Source organism: Oncorhynchus clarkii, chromosome 31 (assembly GCF_045791955.1).
Source record: "Oncorhynchus clarkii lewisi isolate Uvic-CL-2024 chromosome 31, UVic_Ocla_1.0, whole genome shotgun sequence".
Lineage (NCBI taxonomy): Eukaryota > Metazoa > Chordata > Actinopteri > Salmoniformes > Salmonidae > Oncorhynchus > Oncorhynchus clarkii.
The window spans coordinates 26256835-26277067 of NC_092177.1; the positions used below are offsets into that span (position 1 = coordinate 26256835).

General features: G+C 43.8%; 4 protein-coding genes across 10 annotated transcripts in view; all 4 read right to left on the reverse strand.

The window, feature by feature from the left end:
• The window catches only part of LOC139391237 (protocadherin gamma-C5-like), a 76646-nt gene that overhangs the window by 53421 nt on the left and 2992 nt on the right, over window positions 1–20233 (reverse strand). For 2 of the 7 annotated variants that reach the window (XM_071138882.1, XM_071138881.1), the window contains exon 1: window positions 14459–16846. The exons of 2 other annotated variants lie outside the window; for them this stretch is intronic. In XM_071138882.1, coding sequence (XP_070994983.1) covers window positions 14459–16846 — 2388 coding nt within the window. Of the gene's footprint in view, window positions 1–2124; window positions 4558–8297; window positions 10844–14458; window positions 16847–20233 lie in introns of those variants that run through there. 3 more of the 7 variants (XM_071138883.1, XM_071138880.1, XM_071138877.1) reach the window with 3 other exon arrangements.
• Window positions 4565–7641, reverse strand: LOC139390453 (protocadherin beta-16-like). Its single transcript, XM_071137581.1, has 2 exons — window positions 5101–7641; window positions 4565–4573 (listed from the first exon to the last, which is right to left on the reverse strand). Exons 1-2 carry the CDS (start codon window positions 7507–7509, stop codon window positions 4565–4567), a joined length of 2418 nt encoding a protein of 805 aa, XP_070993682.1. The 5' UTR covers window positions 7510–7641.
• LOC139390454 (protocadherin beta-16-like) lies at window positions 11329–13874 on the reverse strand. Its single transcript, XM_071137582.1, has one exon. The coding sequence runs from the start codon at window positions 13798–13800 to the stop codon at window positions 11329–11331; it is 2472 nt and encodes an 823-aa protein (XP_070993683.1). The 5' UTR covers window positions 13801–13874.
• On the reverse strand, window positions 17749–20163 carry LOC139390455 (protocadherin beta-16-like). The gene has a single exon (XM_071137583.1). It carries the CDS (start codon window positions 20146–20148, stop codon window positions 17749–17751), a length of 2400 nt encoding a protein of 799 aa, XP_070993684.1. The 5' UTR covers window positions 20149–20163.

Sequence of the window (20233 nt, forward strand, 5' to 3'; positions counted from 1 at the left end):
TTTCAGCACAGTAGTTTACTCCTCTGTCTCTGTCTCTCTCCTTTCAACACAGTAGTGTACTCATATGTCTCTCTGTCTCTCTCCTTTCAACACAGTAGTTTACTCATCTGTCCCTCTGTCTCTCTCCTTTCAACACAGTAGTTTACTAATCTGTCCCTCTCCTTTCAACACAGTAGTTTACTCATCTCTCTCTCCTTTCAACACAGTAGTTTACTCATATGTCTCTCTGTCTCTCTCTTTTCAACACAGTAGTTTACTCATCTGTCCCTCTCCTTTCAACACAGTAGTTTACTCATATGTCTCTCTGTCTCTCTCCTTTCAACACAGTAGTTTACTCATCTGTCCCTCTGTCTCTCACTCTCCTTTCATCACAGTAGTTTACTCCTCTGTCTCTGTCTCTCTCCTTTCAGCACAGTAGTTTACTCATATGTCTCTCTGTCTCTCTCCTTTCAACACAGTAGTTTACTCATCTGTCCCTCTGTCTCTCACTCTCCTTTCAGCACAGTAGTTTACTCCTCTGTCTCTGTCTCTCTCCTTTCAACACAGTAGTTTACTCCTCTGTCTCTGTCTCTCTCCTTTCAGCACAGTAGTTTACTCCTCTGTCTCTGTCTCTCTCCTTTCAACACAGTAGTTTACTCAATATATCCCTCTGTCTCTCTCCTTTCAACACAGTAGTCTACTAAACTTTCTCTCTCTGTATCTTTATCACTCTCTCTCTCCTTTCAGCACAAAAACAGTTTGCTCTTATATTTTAAGCTGGATGTCATATACTGTCATTTTCTTTCTCCCTCCCTCTATTTTTCCCTGCATCTATTTTTCCCTGCATCTATCTTTCCCTGCATCTATCTTTCCCTGTTTCTATCTTTCCCTGTATCGAGCCCTGCCTCATTTATATCCACACTCAACTATTTATAGTTGTTTATCCATCCCTTTCTACCTTAGAGGTGATGAGGAGCCTATTTCTCTGCAAACACTGCAGCTTGTGGTGCAAAATGGCTGCCGTGCATCACTAACGCAGTGTTGCTGCGCATGAACGGTGGATGAGGCCAGCTACAACACATCTCTTCCCCTCCCCCACACCCTCCCTCTCTCTGGCTCCCTGCTACTGCCTCTCCCCACCCTCATCCTTCTCTCCAAAACATTTCCCACCTCTTTCAGTCCGATTCCTCTCTACCACTCCTCAATATCCTCTCCTCTCCTCTCTCTCTCTCATCTCTTGCTCTATGTATGTACATGGTTCAAAGTCAGGAACATACAGTAACAGCAGCGTGTGAGAGACAGGAATTTAGGTCGGTGTTAAAAATAGTGCAGTGTGTGTGTGAGAGAGAAAAAACCCTCTGCAGGCCCTAGTCCAGTCCAGTCCAGTCTTGTCTCGTCCAGCCCAGACCAGCCCAGTCCAGCCCAGCCCAGCCCAGTCCCGTCTAGTCCAGCCCAGTCTCGTCTAGTCCTGCCCAGCCCAGCCTCGTCCAGTCCAGCCCAGTCCCGTCTAGTCCAGTCCAGCCCAGCCCCGTCTAGTCCAGCCCAGTCCCGTCTAGTCCAGTCCAGTCTCGTCTAGTCCAGCCCAGTCCAGTCCAGCCCAGTCTCGTCTAGTCCAGCCCAGCCCAGTCCAGTCTCGTCTAGTCCAGCCCAGTCCAGTCCAGTCTCGTCTAGTCCAGCCCAGTCCAGCCCAGTCTCGGCTAGTCCAGCCCAGCCCAGTCCAGCCCAGTCCAGTCTAGCCCAGCCCAGCCCAGTCCAGTCTCGTCTAGTCCAGCCCAGTCCAGCCCAGTCCAGTCTCGTCTAGTCCAGCCCAGCCCTTCCTTTGTGTTTCTCTATAGCCTTCAGCAGCACTGCTCTCTTTGTCCCTGAATCCATTCCATAAGATGATTTCATACAGGTTCGCTGCTGTGTTTCACAGGGCAGTCTTTGGCAACACTATAACCTATTTTAATTACATAGGCATTATTCCAGAATTAGTATATCGGAATGTGATTGCTTGATGACAGATACATAGCATGTACCACTGCTAAAGCCAAGACAAAGAAGGTGAGTGTCAAATTGGTAAGTATTTGCTATGTAAGGCCTAATTACTTGTTTTAGATTGTTACAATGTAATTATATAGGTTACAGTCGATAATGCATGCTTACCTGATTGTCTGAATCATCAATGATCAGTTTGTCTCTCTGTGCTTGGGGGAGTGTATGTGTTCCGTCCAGACTAATGATGCTCTGACTGTAAGGTCTGACGTATTTCATATCACTCTGTCTGGAGTCAGTCGTTCCACACATATCGTAATTATACACCTGTCTCAGAGTTCCTGTGCCTCCTACGTCTGCGTAAAGGGGCGGGTAACAGGGAATAACTGGGAGATTCCCATTGGATTTGTAAAACATTTGCTCCCGTCTCCATCTGTAGCATTTCACTGACAGTATGGCAATGATGGATACGATAAAGAGAAATGAGACTACAGCTAAAGCCAAGACTAAGTAAAAAGTTAGGTTGTCATTGTACTCCTTGTCGTGCGTAAAGTCAGTGAACTCCGAGAGCACTTCAGGGAAGCTGTCCGCCACCGCCACGTTAACATTGACTGTAGCTGAACGAGAGGGCTGCCCGTTGTCCTCCACTACAACAGTGAGCCTTTGTTTCACAGCATCTTTATCATTGACTTGGCAAATAGTTCTTATTTCTCCATTCTGTAAGCCCACTTCAAACAGCGCCCTGTCTGTCGCTTTCTGCAGTTTATACGAGAGCCAGGCATTCTGTCCAGAGTCCACATCAACAGCCACCACTTTAGTGACAAGATAGCCCACATCTGCTGAACGAGGCACCATTTCAGACACCAGAGAGTTACTAGTCTGCACTGGGTACAGAACCTGCGGCGCGTTGTCGTTCTGGTCCTGAATCATTATTTTCAACGTCACATTGCTACTGAGAGGAGGGGAGCCTCCATCTTGCGCTTTTACGCGAATTTGGAACTCTTTTATTTGCTCAAAGTCGAAAGAACGCACAGCAAAAATATCCCCACTCTCTGCATTTACTGAAATGAACGCAGACGCTGACACTCCATTCACTTGATTATCACCAAGCAAATATGAAATACGCGCGTTGTTGCCAAAGTCTTTGTCGCTGGCCTTGACTGAAAATATCGACATTCCAGGTAAATTATTCTCAATAACGAAAGCTGTGTATGATTGTCGTGTAAACAGGGGGGCGTTGTCATTCACATCTGATATTTTCAGTGTTACTGTCTTATTCGTGGAAAAAGATGGCGACCCTTCATCTGTGGCTGTTATTGTTATGTCATATTCAGACACAGTTTCACGGTCCAAAGCCTGGTCTGACACTAAACTGTAGAAATTGGAAGAGGATGACTTTATGCGGAAAGGTAAATCTGGACTAATAGAACACTTCACCTGACCGTTTTTACCTGAGTCTGAATCTTTGATATTGAGCAAGGCTATGACCGTCTCCGGGGCAGAGTCCTCGGGAATAGGGTTGGAGAATGAAATTATGCTAATCACGGGTGCATTGTCGTTCACGTCAGTAATTTCAATAAGCACTTTACTAGTATCTGTTAACCCCCCGTTGTCTGTCGCCCCTACATCTAGTTCATAATGCCTACATTGTTCGAAATCTAACAGACCACTTATGGTAATCTCACCAGTATGGGCGTCTATATTGAATAGAACTGAAGCACCCTCTGTATTTTGAGAAAATGAATACATCACCTCTCCATTTGTTTCCTGGTCTGCATCAGTGGCGCTCACTGTCAAGACAATCGTTCCCTTTGACGCATTTTCTGACACGACCACCCTATACAGTGACTGGCCAAATACAGGGGCATTGTCGTTTGCATCTAAGACAATAACATTGATTTTGACAGAGCCAGATTTCTGGGGGGTCCCGCCATCATAAGCAGTTAATATTAGTTTATGCTCTTCCTGTTTTTCTCTATCAAGTGCGCTCTGCAGAACCATTTCCACGTATTTCGTTCCATCAGAGCGAGATAGGGGTTTCAATTGAAAATGATCCGTAGGATTTAGTTGGTATGTTTGGAGAGTATTTAGAGCCACATCGGGATCTTTTGCACCGTCGAGTGAAAAGCGAGTCCCAGGAGCCGCAGATTCACTTATTTGGAAATTCATTTCCTTTTTAGCAAAAGCAGGGGCATTGTCGTTAATATCTAATATTTCCACATCAATTCGATAGAGCTCCATCGGATTTTCAACGATGATCTGAAAATGCAGAGAGCAGGGAGATGCTTGGCCGCACAGCTCCTCTCTGTCTATCCTTTCTTTCACCACAAGCGTTCCTTTATCAACATTCAGACCGATGCACTCACTGCTGTCCTCAGTAAAGATCCGCGCTCGACCAGAATTCAACTTTTTTACATCCAAACCCAGATCCTGTACGATATTCCCCACGAGTGAGCCCTTCGCCATCTCCTCCGGGATGGAATAACGGACCTGGGCGCGCGCTACCCTTGCACCACAGAGACAGACAAACAGCATGACCCATGTATTCCATGTCCATATCCGCGAGCTGGTCCGCCCTGCGCCATGACAACAAAGATCGTCCATCTTCAGACTACTCAGCCTGAGAGAAAAAAACAATACAAAAACGAATGGCTCCACAATAATGCGTGCGTCACCAACACGTCCCAACGATTGTGTGGGCTCTTTTAGGAGACTAGTTCTGATGATACAGAAGTTGAGTCCTCTGCGCAGCTTGTGACGCAAAGAAGAGAGGGAGGGTCTACTATCTGAGACGTATATATACTGACACTAACCAACAGCGGCCCTTAGAGCCCTGAATAGATATTGCACAAATATCTGCACAAATATTAGGTTACCATAAATTGTCAATGTTTGAGATTCTATTTATGAGGCAGAAATGAAATGATCAAATGTGAAATGTCCAAACCACTACAAACGTCAAAAACCCAATACCATGCGTTTTGTTTGATACTGTCTTGTTTTAATAGGCAAAGAAAAAACGGATGAAATGGTAACAGCACATGAAATGTATAACCTTGCTTTGAAATCGAACGAGATTTATAACCCAAACTACAGCTCTTGACAACGAAAACCTATATGCTGATGATGTAGCCACTTTGTTCTCACCTGGTTTTCCCCATCGTCATTGATCCGTTTGTCCCTCTGAGCGTGGGGGAGTGTCTGTGTTCCGTCCAGACTAATGATGCTCTGACTGTCAGGTCTGACGTATTTCATATCACTCTTTCTGGAGTCAGTCGTTCCAGACACATCGTAATTATACACCTGTCTCAGAGTCCCTGTGCCTCCTACGTCTGCGTAAAGGGGCGGGTAGTATGGAATAACTGGGAGATTCCCATTGGATTTGTAAAACATTTGCTCGCGTCTCCATCTGTAGCATTTCACTGACAGTATGGCAATGATGGATACGATAAAGAGAAAGGAGACTACAGCTAAAGCCAAGACTAAGTAAAAAGTAAGGTTGTCATTGTACTCCTTGTCGTGCGTAAAGTCAGTGAACTCCGAGAGCACTTCGGGGAAGCTGTCCGCCACAGCCACGTTAATATTGACTGTAGCTGAACGAGAAGGCTGCCCGTTGTCCTCCACTACAACAGTGAGCCTTTGTTTCACAGCATCTTTATCAGTGACCTGGCGTATAGTTCTAATTTCTCCATTCTGTAAACCCACTTCAAACAGAGCCCTGTCTGTCGCTTTCTGCAGTTTATACGAGAGCCAGGCATTCTGTCCAGAGTCCACATCAACAGCCACCACTTTAGTGACAAGATATCCCACATCTGCTGAACGAGGAACCATTTCAGCCACCAGAGAGCTGCTAGTCTGGACTGGATACAGAACCTGAGGCGTGTTGTCATTCTGGTCCTGGATCATTATTTTCACAGTCACATTGCTACTGAGTGGAGGAGAGCCTCCATCCTGCGCTTTTACGCGGAACTGGAAATCCTTGATCTGCTCGTAGTCAAAAGAGCGAACTGACTGTACGACTCCACTATCAGCACTAACGGACACATATGAGGCGACGGGCACTCCGTTAACCGATGAGTCCTCCAGTATGTAAGAAACACGGGCATTCTGGTTCCAGTCAGCGTCTCTGGCTTTCACTGTGAATATAGAGATGACCGGTGTGTTGTTTTCTATAATGTAGCCCTCATATGAGCTCCTCTCAAAGACAGGCGCGTTGTCATTCACATCTGATATCTGTAAGGTGAGAGTGACGCTGCTGGAGAGCGAGGGCACTCCCTCATCAGAGCACATCACAATGATGTTATATTCAAATGCTCTTTCTCGATCCAAGTCACTGTCAGTTACTAGACTATAGAAGCCAGTGGATGTAGATTTAATGGTAAAGGGCATAGTTTGCGTTAAAACACAATTCACCACTCCGTTATTTTCAGAATCTGGGTCATGGACACTCATTACAGCTATGACTGTCTGAGAAGGGGAATTTTCTGGTATCGATTTAGAAGTGGACATCATATCAATCAAAGGGCTGTTGTCGTTGACGTCCACAATGTCGACAACTAATTTACTGGAATCAGAAAGACCTCCTTTATCTTTTGCTTCTACATCAATCTGATAATGTTTATCGCTTTCATAGTCGACCTTGCCCATCAAACGCACTTCGCCATTACTCTCGTCTATTTCGAATAGGTCCAAAATACCAAATGTGCTGCTTGATATAGAATATGTGACTAAACCATTTGATCCATGATCTATGTCGGTGGCTCTAACTGTAGTTAATAAAGTACCCTTCTGTGAGTTCTCTACAACACTCGCCGTATATACTGCCTGCGTAAAAACCGGAGCATTGTCGTTTGCATCCAACACATTGACATGAATCTGCACTGTTCCAGACATCTGAGGGTCTCCTCCATCGAGGGCAGTTAACACTAAAGACATCTGCTCCTGTTTCTCTCGATCTAAAGGCTTCTGTAAAACCATCTCTACCTTTTTGCTACCATCAGTTTGACCATGTAATTTTAGACTGAAATTATCAGTTGGATTAAGGGAGTAGCTTTGGAGTCCATTTGCTCCTATATCAGAATCAAAAGCTCTCTCCAGAACAAATTTAGCTCCAGTCACAGCTGACTCACTTATTTCGAATTTCATTGAATCTTTTTGGAAAACAGGCGCATTATCATTGATATCAATAATCTCAATTGTGACGCGATAAAATTCTATTGGATTCTCCAGAATAATTTGAAAATGCAGTGCGCAAGGCGTTGTCTGTCTGCATAGCGCTTCACGGTCTATTATCTCTTTGATAAGAAGAACTCCCCTGTCTTTATTCAACTCGATGTATTCTGCGCTATTTCCAACGTGTATTCGAGCTTTACCTGATTTCAATCGTTTGATATCTAAACCCAAATCCTGCGCTATGTTACCAACTAAAGAGCCTTTCGCCATTTCCTCGGTAATGGAGTAATTTACCTGCCCGTGTACTGAACTGAGAGAGAGGACCGAGATAAACAACAGTACTTGCCGTGTCATTGTTCTGCCCGAAATTTCCCCCTGCGCCATGACACAACAAACACCATAGAATCCGTTCAGTAATTTGCTAACTTCCTTCAAATTTATATGAGGAAAATAAATAAAAAATTCTGTCAATAATCCGTACCCACGGAACAAAGGAATCGCAGCTCTGTGTCTCGGTGCTTAGTGTTCTCTGTAACCCGGAACGTGCGCTCTGCATACTGCTCTTTCTCTCTCTAATATAGCTGGATGATGGGGGAGGTACTGCTGCAAATCCGCTCTAAAACTGCAAAACACTGACCAACAGCGTCCCTCTGAGTTCAATATACTGAACAACAGACACTTAAAAAATAAACACATTCCAACATATTTGGGAAGGTTTAAGTTTCCAAAGGAAAAATATTAGCTCTACCATGCTATACACAACATAAAATATATCAACACATTTAGGACAATTGTAAACGTAGATGCCACAGGATGTTGACAAGTAATCTCAAACAAGACACACGTTGCCTTAACATAGCCTACATCACGACAGAACACACATTTCTAAAATCTGACGTATGGTAGTGTGCTTTCCATGCAAATACTGATATAGACTTATGGATGTATTTATTTATGCAAAAAGTCATCACGATCTTGACAACGATGATTCACCCTTCATTCCGTTACAGGTCCTCTGTGAAAAAGCCTGAAATGACCAAATTGGGAAAAATGTGTCGAATTTCTGAACATGGAAAGTTTCCAAATTTAAAGACTTGATGTTACACAGTTAAATGCACTACCCATACAAATATATATTTTTGAAGAAAAGGAATGATTCAAATATAACAGACCTCTAGTGGAGAGTCTGATTCATCCAGGATGTTCTGTTCACTCTGCATCCGCTGAATCGTCCCTGTAGAACTGGGGTCCATTATCAGTACGTTCTGACTACAGGGTCTGACGAACTTACAGTCACTCTTTCTGGAGTCAGTCGTCCTGCACACCTCGTAATTGTACACGTGCTGTAGAGTTCCTGTCCCCAAAGTGTCTGCGTAACGCGGTGGATAATACGGAATAACCGGGAGACTGGAATGATAGAGGACGCGAGACTGTCTCCATCTGTATATTTTCACTGATATAATAACCACTAAACATGTGATGAACAGAAATGAGACAACAGCCAAAGCCAAGACTAAGTAAAAAGTCAGGTTGTCATTGTACTCCTTGTCGTGCGTAAAGTCAGTGAACTCCGAGAGCACTTCAGGGAAGCTGTCCGCCACCGCCACGTTAACATTGACTGTAGCTGAACGAGAGGGCTGCCCGTTGTCCTCCACTACAACAGTGAGCCTTTGTTTCACAACATCTTTATCAGTGACTTGGCGTACAGTTCTTATTTCACCATTCTGTAAACCCACTTCAAACAGAGCCCTGTCTGTCGCTTTCTGCAGTTTATACGAGAGCCAGGCATTCTGTCCAGAGTCCACATCAACAGCCACCACTTTAGTGACAAGAAATCCCACATCTGCTGAACGAGGCACCATTTCAGCCACCAGAGAGCTGCTAGTCTGGACTGGATACAGAACCTGAGGCGTGTTGTCATTCTGGTCCTGGATCATTATTTTCACAGTCACATTGCTACTGAGAGGAGGAGAGCCTCCATCCTGCGCTTTTACGCGGAACTGGAAATCCTTGATCTGCTCGTAGTCAAAAGAGCGCACTGCATGGATGACTCCACTATCAGCAGTAACGGACACATATGATGAGACAGGCACTCCGTTAACCGAGGAGTCCTCCAGTATGTAAGAAACACGGGCATTCTGGTTCCAGTCAGCGTCTCTGGCTTTCACTGTGAATATAGAGATGCCCGGTGTGTTGTTTTCTATAATGTAGTCCTCATATGAGCTCCTCTCAAAGACAGGCGCGTTGTCATTCACATCTGATATCTGTAAGGTGAGAGTGACGCTGCTGGAGAGCGAGGGCACTCCCTCATCAGAGCACGTCACACTGATGTTATACTCAGAGGCTCTCTCTCGGTCCAAGCCACTATCAGTTACTAGACTATAGAATCCATTAGATGTAGATGTAATGGTGAAAGGGATGTTCTCATTTATGCCACAGTTAACTTTACCATTACTCTCAGAATCAGGGTCGTTTACGCTCATCATAGCTATTACTGTGTTAGGACGGGAATCCTCTGGTATTATACCGGATTTGGAAATCAAATTGATTAGAGGACTATTGTCATTTACGTCACTGACATCAATTATTATTTTACTTGAGTCCGAGAGACCACCATTATCTATGGCTTCTATATCAATCTGATAACTTCTGAATTTTTCATAATCAACTTGTCCATCTAATATCAAATGACCATCTTCATTAATGTGGAATAACGTTGAAAGACGGTTCATGCTATTTGCAATCACGTAAGACACTTCTCCATTTGTGCCTTTATCTGCATCAGACGCACTAACTGTCGTGACAAACGTTCCTTTTTGTGAATTCTCACTTATTGTTGCCTTATACACTGGTTTGGTAAAAACGGGCGCATTGTCGTTTGCATCCAGCACTGTGACGTGTATCTGCATTGTCCCTGATAGCAGAGGCTCCCCTCCATCCAGAGCAGTCAACAACAGAGACATATGCTCCTGTTTCTCTCGGTCTAGAGGTTTCTGTAAAACCATCTCAACCTTTTTACTCCCGTCTGCCTGACTATGCAATTTCAGAACAAAATGATCAGCGTGTTTCAGTGAGTAGCTTTGGAGGCCATTTAAACCAATGTCTGGATCCACTGCTTTCTCTAACATAAATTTCGATCCAGTCACAGCTGACTCGCTGATTTCCAAACGTCGCTCAGTCTTTTGAAAAGTGGGAACGTTGTCGTTTATATCTGTAATCTCTACAGTTACCGGGTATAATTCCATCGGGTTTTCTAAAGTAATTTGGAAATGCAGTGCACAAGGCGTCGTCTGTTCACAAAGCGCTTCACGGTCTATTCTCTCTTTGATGAGGAGAACTCCCCTTTCTTTATTCAGCTCGATGTACTCTGCGCTGTCTCCTGTATAAACACGAGCTTTACCTGATATCAATCTTTTTATATCTAAACCCAGATCCTGCGCTATGTTACCGACTAAAGAGCCTTTCGCCATTTCCTCGGGAATGGAGTAACTGACCTGCCCGTGTACTGAACTGAGAGAGAGGACCGAGATAAACAACAGTACTTGCCGTGTCATTGTTCTGTCCGACATTTTCTCTGGGATATAAAACACCTTATGTTATAATCCGTTAAGAAATCAGTAATATTCCATTTGTTTCAGTGCCCAAAAATCGAGAACAAAAGAAGCTCAGTACGGTGTCTCGGTGCTTAGTGTTCTCTGTAACTCGGACTGTGCGCTCTGCGTGCGGCTCTTTCTCTCTCTAATATTACATGATGGGGGAGGAACTGCTGCAAAACTGCTCCAAAACTGCAACACACTGACCAACAGCGGCCCTCTGAGTTCATACGTGTAAACTACACACAGAATATTGAAAACACTTGTGCTCTCCAACCATGCGTAAAACCTAAGCATATCCAAACCCCAATATCTTGCAGTAAAACACACTATACGCAAGGTATGATGACAATGACGATTTTCCTTTATAAATGAGCTGTGAAGAACAACACATCAACTGATGGTTATTTGGCTTAAAGTATATAGCTGATGGTTACAATTGGGCCATTACGCATGGTGTGAAATCACAAATCAGTCAGAGGTAAAGGCCATAGGAAACACCTTTCAGAAATTCAAGAGTGAAGCCAACCTTTCAGTGTTGGACAAAAGAAAACATAGGCAACACTTGCAAAATAACTATGGTTAACGTTAAAATAAGAATAAGGTAGTATCAGAATAAGGTCATGACACCAAAAACGGTGACGTCATAATTATTCTGAGGGTATGAGAGACGATTTTTCATGCTCACCTGACTGTCTGAATCGTCATTGATCCGTTTGTCCCTCTGAGCATGGGGGAGTGTCTGTGTTCCGTCCAGACTAATGATGCTCTGACTGTAAGGTCTGACGTATTTCATATCACTCTTTCTGGAGTCAGTCGTTCCAGACACATCGTAATTATACACCTGTCTCATAGTCCCTGTGCCTCCTACGTCTGCGTAAAGGGGCGGGTAGTATGGAATAACTGGGAGATTCCCATTAGATTTGTAAAACATTTGCTCGCGTCTCCATCTGTAGCATTTCACTGACAGTATGGCTATGATGGATACGATAAAGAGAAAGGAGACTACAGCTAAAGCCAAGACTAAGTAAAAAGTCAGGTTGTCATTGTAGTCTTTGTCGTGCGTAAAGTCAGTGAACTCCGAGAGCACTTCAGGGAAGCTGTCGGCCACCGCCACGTTAACATTGACTGTAGCTGAACGAGAGGGCTGCCCGTTGTCCTCCACTACAACAGTGAGCCTTTGTTTCACAGCATCTTTATCAGTGACTTGGCGTATAGTTCTTATTTCTCCATTCTGTAAACCCACTTCAAACAGCGCCCTGTCTGTCGCTTTCTGCAGTTTATACGAGAGCCAGGCATTCTGTCCAGAGTCCACATCAACAGCCACCACTTTAGTGACAAGATATCCCACATCTGCTGAACGAGGCACCATTTCAGCCACCAGAGAGCTGCTAGTCTGGACTGGATACAGAACCTGAGGCGTGTTGTCATTCTGGTCCTGGATCATTATTTTCACAGTCACATTGCTACTGAGAGGAGGAGAGCCTCCATCCTGCGCTTTTACACGGAACTGGAAATCCTTGATCTGCTCGTAGTCAAAAGAGCGCACTGAATGGATGACTCCACTATCAGCACTAACGGACACATATGAGGAGACGGGCACTCCGTTAACCGAGGAGTCCTCCAGTATGTAAGAAACACGGGCATTCTGGTTCCAGTCAGCGTCTCTGGCTTTCACTGTGAATATAGAGAGGCCCGGTGTGTTGTTCTCTATAATGTAGGCCTCATATGAGCTCCTCTCAAAGACAGGCGCGTTGTCATTCACATCTGATATCTGTAAGGTGAGAGTGACGCTGCTGGAGAGCGAGGGCACTCCCTCATCAGAGCACGTCACACTGATGTTATACTCGGAGGCTCTCTCTCGATCCAAGTCACTGTCTGTTACTAAAGTAAAGAAATTATTCGTCGTTGATTTAATTGTAAATGGAATATTGTCGTTTATCGAACACTGAACTTGACCATTTTCACCTGAGTCTGGGTCTTGTACATTAATCATAGTTACTACAGTACCGGGTATAGAATCTTCTGTTATGACATTAGTCTTGGACATAATATTAATAGCTGGTTTGTTGTCATTTATATCAATGACGTCAAGAATTATTTTACACGAATCAGTCAGCCCACCGTCATCACTGGCCTGAACATGTATCTGATAGTGACGGGCCTTTTCATAATCAACATTTTCTTTTACTTTCAAATGTCCGTCGAATTCATTTATTTCAAAAATGTCTCGCACATCAGCAATTGTGTTTGAAATTGAATATGTTATCTTAGAATGTGCGCCTTTATCAGCGTCAAATGCGCTTACTGCAGCTACAACTGATCCTTTAGGGGCATTCTCAGTAATGGTAGCCTTGTATATTGGCTGTGTAAAGACAGGGGCATTGTCGTTGGCGTCCAGCACAGTGATATGGATCTGTGCAGTCCCAGACATCTGATAATCGCCTCCATCAGTAGCTGTTAATACAAGGGAAATTTCCTCCTCTTTTTCTCGATCGAGAGGCTTCTGTAGAACCATTTCAACCATTTTCCCTCCATCTGGCTGATCTTTTAGTTTTATGGCAAAATGGTCGGTTTGCGTAAGGGAATAGCTCTGTAGGCCGTTAACGCCAACATCAGAATCCATCGCCCTCTCTAATAAGAATTTAGCCCCTGTCACAGCAGACTCACTGATTTTGAATTTCATTTCATTTTTTTCGAAACTGGGCGCATTATCATTAATATCTGTTATTTCAACCGTAATACTAAAAAATTCCATCGGGTTCTCTAGAATAATCTGAAAATGTAAAGCGCAAGGCGTCGTCTGTCCGCAGAGTGATTCACGGTCTATTCTCTCTTTGATGAGGAGAACTCCCCTTTCTTTATTCAGCTCGATGTACTCTGCGCTGTCTCCAGTATAAACACGAGCTTTACCTGATATCAATCTTTTTATATCTAAACCCAGATCCTGCCCTATGTTACCGACTAAAGAGCCTTTCGCCATTTCCTCGGGAATGGAGTAACTGACCTGCCCGTGTACTGAACTGAGAGAGAGGACCGAGATAAACAACAGTACTTGCCGTGTCATTGTTCTGTCCGACATTTTCCCTTCACCATGACACAACAAACACCATATAATCAGTTATGATAATAGTATATTTCCTTCAAATGTAAACCGAGAAAATAACAAAATGTTCTACCAATAATCCGTATCTCCAGAACGAAAGAATCTCAGCTCGGTGTCTCGGTGCTTAGTGTTCTCTGTAACCCGGACTGTGCGCTCTGCGTGCGGCTCTTTCTCTCTCTCATGTACGGAGATGATGGGGGAGGTACTGCTGCAAATGTGCTCTAAAACTGTAACACACTGACCAACAGCGTCCCTCTGAGTTAAATTCACTGAACTACAGAACACGAAAATTATTACAAGATATTTGGGTTGGTTTAAATCTGCATGGGATCAAATGCAGCACTATCATTCTATATCAACACATATCGGCCTAAGTATTAATGACCATGTAAACCAACATGACAGTAAGATGTGTATGAATTTAAACTATGATAATATAGCAAACTACAAGATACCCACTGATTTACAGCCTCTTTCAGCTGTCCATGACCATGGTGCTGAAATGGTCACATATCAGCGGAATGAAGAGTATGTCTGACCGTAAAACTTGCAAGTCCATATCTGATTTCAAACAGTTTAAAATCACACGACGTATATTTTTTAGGGAAAAGATAATGATTCAAATATAACAGACCTCTAGTGGGGAGTCTGGTTCATCCAGGATGTTATTTTCACTCTGCATCCGCTGCATCGTCCCTGTAGAACTGGGGTCCATTATCAGTACGTTCTGGCTACAGGGTCTGACGAACTTACAGTCACTCTTTCTGGAGTCAGTCGTCCTGCACACCTCGTAATTGTACACGTGCTGTAGAGTTCCTGTCCCCAAAGTGTCTGCGTAACGCGGTGGATAATACGGAATAACCGGGAGATTGGAATGATAGAGGACGCGAGACTGTCTCCATCTGTATATTTTCACTGATATAATAACCACTAAACATGTGACGAACAGAAATGAGACTACAGCCAAAGCCAAGACTAAGTAAAAAGTCAGGTTGTCATTGTACTCCTTGTCGTGCGTAAAGTCAGTGAACTCCGAGAGCACTTCAGGGAAGCTGTCCGCCACCGCAACGTTAACATTGACTGTAGCTGAACGAGAGGGCTGCCCGTTGTCCTCCACTACAACAGTGAGCCTTTGTTTCACAACATCTTTATCATTGACTTGGCGTATAGTTCTTATTTCTCCATTCTGTAAGCCCACTTCAAACAGCGCTCTGTCTGTCGCTTTCTGCAGTTTATACGAGAGCCAGGCATTCTGTCCAGAGTCCACATCAACAGCCACCACTTTAGTGACAAGATAGCCCACATCTGCTGAACGAGGCACCATTTCAGCCACCAGAGAGCTGCTAGTCTGGACTGGGTACAGAACCTGAGGCGTGTTGTCGTTCTGGTCCTGGACTAATATTCTAACAGCGACCACTGAACTGAGAGGAGGAGAGCCTCCATCCTGCGCTTTTACACGGAACTGGAAATCCTTGATCTGCTCGTAGTCAAAAGAGCGCACTGAATGGATGACTCCACTATCAGCACTAACGGACACATATGAGGAGACGGGCACTCCGTTAACCGAGGAGTCCTCCAGTATGTAAGAAACACGGGCATTCTGGTTCCAGTCAGCGTCTCTGGCGTTCACTGTGAATGTAGAGAGGCCCGGTGTGTTGTTTTCTATAATGTAGGCCTCATATGAGCTCCTCTCAAAGACGGGCGCGTTGTCATTCACATCTGATATCTGTAAGGTGAGAGTGACGCTGCTGGAGAGCGAGGGCACTCCCTCATCAGAGCACGTCACACTGATGTTATACTCAGAGTCTCTCTCTCGGTCCAAGTCACTGTCTGTTACTAAACTGTAAAAGGCGTTGGATATGGATTTAATGGTGAATGGAATGTTTTCATTTATTCCACAGTGTACCTGTCCGTTACTATCAGAATCTGGGTCGTTAACGCTGATCATGGCTATAACTGTATTAGAGATAGAGTCTTCCGCTATTGAACTAGACTTAGACATTATAATAATAATGGGGCTGTTGTCATTGACGTCAATAACATCTATGATTATTTTACTGGAATCAGAAAGCCCTCCTTCGTCCATTGCCTCGATAAACATTTGATAATATTTTGCCTTTTCATAATCTACATGACCGATTAGTCTAAATTCACCACTTTCGCTGTCTAACTCAAAGAGATCAGTACTGCTGGAGAAAGAATAGCTAACCATGCTATTAGATCCTTTATCCGCATCAGAGGCGCTAACAGTGGCCAATAAGGCTCCTTTAGGTGAATTCTCAACAACCGTTGCTTTGTAAATCTCCTGCGTAAAAACAGGTGCATTGTCGTTTATATCTAACACTGTAACATGTATCTGCACTGTTCCAGATAGCTGCGGTTCGCCTCCGTCTATAGCTGTTAATACTAAAGATAGCTGCTCCTGTTTCTCCCGATCTAAAGGCTTCTGCAAAACCATCTCTACCTTTTTACTTCCATCGGGTTGATTTTTTAGTTTTAAATGAAACAAATCAATGGGATTAAGAGTGTAGCTCTGGAGACAGTTAAGATCAACGTCAGGATCTATTGCTATCTCCAGCATAAATGTAGCGCCAATCACTGCAGACTCACTGATTTCAAAACGTTTCTCGGTCTTCTTAAAACTAGGAGCATTATCGTTTACATCTGTAATCTCAACAGTTACCCGAAAGAATTCCATGGGGTTTTCTAGAATTATCTGAAAATGCAATGCACAAGGCGTTGTCATTCCGCAGAGAGTTTCACGGTCTATTCTCTCTTTGATGAGGAGAACTCCCCTTTCTTTATTCAGCTCGATGTACTCTGCGCTGTCTCCAGTAAAAATACGAGCTTTACCTGATTTCAGTCTTTTAATATCTAAACCTAAATCCTGCACTATGTTACCTACTAAAGAACCTTTCGCCATTTCCTCGGGAATGGAGTAACTAACCTGCCCGTGTACTGAACTGAGAGAGAGGACCGAGATAAACAACAGTACTTGCCGTGTCATTGTTCTGTCCGACATTTTCTTTCCCATATCAAACAAAAAACACGTTACAATCCGTAAAGAACGTCGTGATATTTCATTCGTTTTCACTGTTTAGTGAAGAAAAAAGATGTCGCTAAACTCCACCACTCTGGAACAAAATAATCTCAGCTCTGTGTCTCTGTGCTTAGTGTTCTCTGTAACCCGGACTGTGCGCTCTGCATGGGGCTCTTTCTCTCTCTAATATAGCTGGATGATGGGGGAGGTACTGCTGCATTTCCGCTCTAAAACTACAACACACTGACCGACAGCGTCCCTTTGAGTTCAATCTACTGAACAACAGATATACTTAAAAATAAACACCTTCCAACATATTTGGGAAGGTATGAATCTCCATGGAATAAACACAGCATTATCAAGCTTAACCCAACACAGTAATGTAGGCTATATAAACACATTTCAGCCAATGTATGTAGGATAAATGTAAACCATGATGCCAGTAGTATGTGGACAAGAAATATAAACAAAATACACCTTACGCTAAACTAATCCTCGGGATAGAAAGCAACTTTCTGCAACTATAACCAGCACTATGCTATTACTGTGGATTTTGTAGGATACAGAAAACGTGTATATACTTATGAATCGAATTTCTAGTACGTAAAACGTTTGGTCATCTTTACAAAGGTTAGTTGATATCCCTGTATAATTCACTCTTTACTGTGTTACAGGGTCTATTGCAATACAGCCGCTTTGGAGAGCGGCGCTGTTCACGACCGTGGTGCTGAAATGGCCAAATATCAGTGAAATTCAGAGCATTTCTGACCATGGAACCTTCGCAGGTATGAAGACAAGATTTAGAAACAGCTAAAATCGTAAAGAAACAGATATAAAATGTACATGTCGCAGTTCAACCTTAGATTAAAGGGAAGGATAATGACTCAAATATAACAGACCTCTAGTGGGGAGTCTGTTTCATCCAGGATGTTATTTTCACTCTGCATCCGCTGCATCGTCCCTGTAGAACTGGGGTCCATTATCAGTACGTTCTGACTACAGGGTCTGACGAACTTACAGTCACTCTTTCTGGAGTCAGTCGTCCTGCACACCTCGTAATTGTACACGTGCTGTAAAGTTCCTGTCCCCAAGGTGTCTGCGTAACGCGGTGGATAATACGGAATAACCGGGAGATTGGAATGATAAAGGACGCGAGACTGTCTCCATCTGTATATTTTCACTGATATAATAACCACTAAACATGTGATGAACAGAAATGAGACTACAGCCAAAGCCAAGACTAAGTAAAAAGTCAGGTTGTCATTGTACTCCTTGTCGTGCGTAAAGTCAATGAACTCCGAGAGCACTTCAGGGAAGCTGTCCGCCACCGCCACGTTAACATTGACTGTAGCTGAACGAGAAGGCTGCCCGTTGTCCTCCACTACAACAGTGAGCCTTTGTTTCACAGCATCTTTATCATTGACTTGGCGATTAGTTCTTATTTCTCCATTCTGTAAACCCACTTCAAACAGCGCCCTGTCTGTCGCTTTCTGCAGTTTATACGAGAGCCAGGCATTCTGTCCAGAGTCCACATCAACAGCCACCACTTTAGTGACAAGATATCCCACATCTGCTGAACGAGGCACAATTTCAGCCACCAGAGTGCTGCTAGTCTGGACTGGATACAGAACCTGAGGCGCGTTGTCATTCTGGTCCTGGATCATTATTTTTACAGTCGCATTGCTACTGAGTGGAGGAGAGCCTCCATCCTGCGCTTTTACGCGGAACTGGAAATCCTTGATCTGCTCGTAGTCAAAAGAGCGCACTGCATGGATGACTCCACTATCAGCAGTAACGGACACATATGAGGAGACGGGCACTCCGTTAACCGAGGAGTCCTCCAGTATGTAAGAAACACGGGCATTCTGGTTCCAGTCAGCGTCTTTGGCTTTCACTGTGAATATAGAGAGGCCCGGTGTGTTGTTCTCTATAATGTAGGCCTCATATGAGCTCCTCTCAAAGACAGGCGCGTTGTCATTCACATCTGATATCTGTAAGGTGAGAGTGACGCTGCTGGAGAGCGAGGGCACTCCCTCATCAGAGCACGTCACACTGATGTTATACTCAGACGCTCTCTCTCGGTCCAAGTCACTATCGGTTACTACAGTAAAGAAATTATTCGATGTTGATTTCATTGAAAACGGGATGTTTTCGTCAATAGAGCACTGCACTCTGCCATTATCACCAGAATCTGGGTCTTGAATATTCATCATAGTTACGACAGTACCTGCTTTAGCATCTTCGGAGATCACGTTTGATTTAGACATAATGTTAATATTAGGCGTATTATCATTGGTGTCAACTACTTCAACTATGACTTTACATGAATCTGTAAGGCCTCCGTCATCACTTGCCCGCAGGCTGATCTGAAAACGTCGTGTCTTTTCGTAATCAACATTTCCTATCACTCTAATCTCGCCACTGTCCTCGTCAACGTCAAACATTTCTCTGACATCATCTACAGTGTTTCGAACTGAATAGGTTACTTTGCTGTTTGATCCATGATCGGCATCTGATGCACTCACTGAAGTTACAAGTGTTCCTTTTGGGGAATGCTCAGTAACGGTAGCTTTATATGTATGCTGCGTAAAAACGGGTGGATTGTCATTGGCGTCTAGCACTGTGATGAGTATCTGCATTGTTCCTGATAGCCGAGGCTCTCCTCCATCTGCTGCTGTTAATATCAGAGATATTTGTTCCTCTCTTTCACGATCTAGAGGTTTCTTTAAAACCATCTCTACATTTTTATTGCCATCGGCTTGATTATGCAATTCAAGAGCAAAATTATCGGTTGGTTTCAACGTATAGCTTTGTAGGCCATTGATACCGACGTCCTGATCCATTGCTCCGTCTAATATAAATTTTGCTCCACTGACTGCAGACTCGCTTATTTTAAATTGTACGTCACTCTTTTCAAATGATGGAATATTGTCGTTAACATCCGTTATTTCAACAGTTATGGTGTAAAATTCCATCGGGTTCTCTAGAATAATCTGAAAATGTAGTGCACAAGGCGTCCTCTGTCCGCAGAGTGATTCACGGTCTATTATCTCTTTGATGAGGAGAACTCCCCTTTCTTTATTCAGCTCGATGTACTCTGCGCTGTCTCCTGTATAAATACGAGCTTTACCTGATTTCAGTCTTTTAATATCTAAACCCAGATCCTGCGCTATGTTACCGACTAAAGAGCCTTTCGCCATTTCCTCGGGAATGGAGTAACTAACCTGCCCGTGTACTGAACTGAGAGAGAGGACCGAGATAAACAACAGTACTTGCCGTGTCATTGTTCTGTCCGAGATTTTCCCTTCAACATGAAGCATCAAACACCATATAATCAGTTATGATAATAGTATATTTCCTTCAGGTGTA

Excerpts from the sequence above, each read along its gene's own strand:
- LOC139390453 (XM_071137581.1), bottom strand. The coding sequence starts at position 7,509 with ATGGCGCAGGGGGAAATTTCGGGCAGAACAATGACACGGCAAGTACTG.
- LOC139390454 (XM_071137582.1), bottom strand. The coding sequence starts at position 13,800 with ATGTCGGACAGAACAATGACACGGCAAGTACTGTTGTTTATCTCGGTC.
- LOC139390455 (XM_071137583.1), bottom strand. The coding sequence starts at position 20,148 with ATGACACGGCAAGTACTGTTGTTTATCTCGGTCCTCTCTCTCAGTTCA.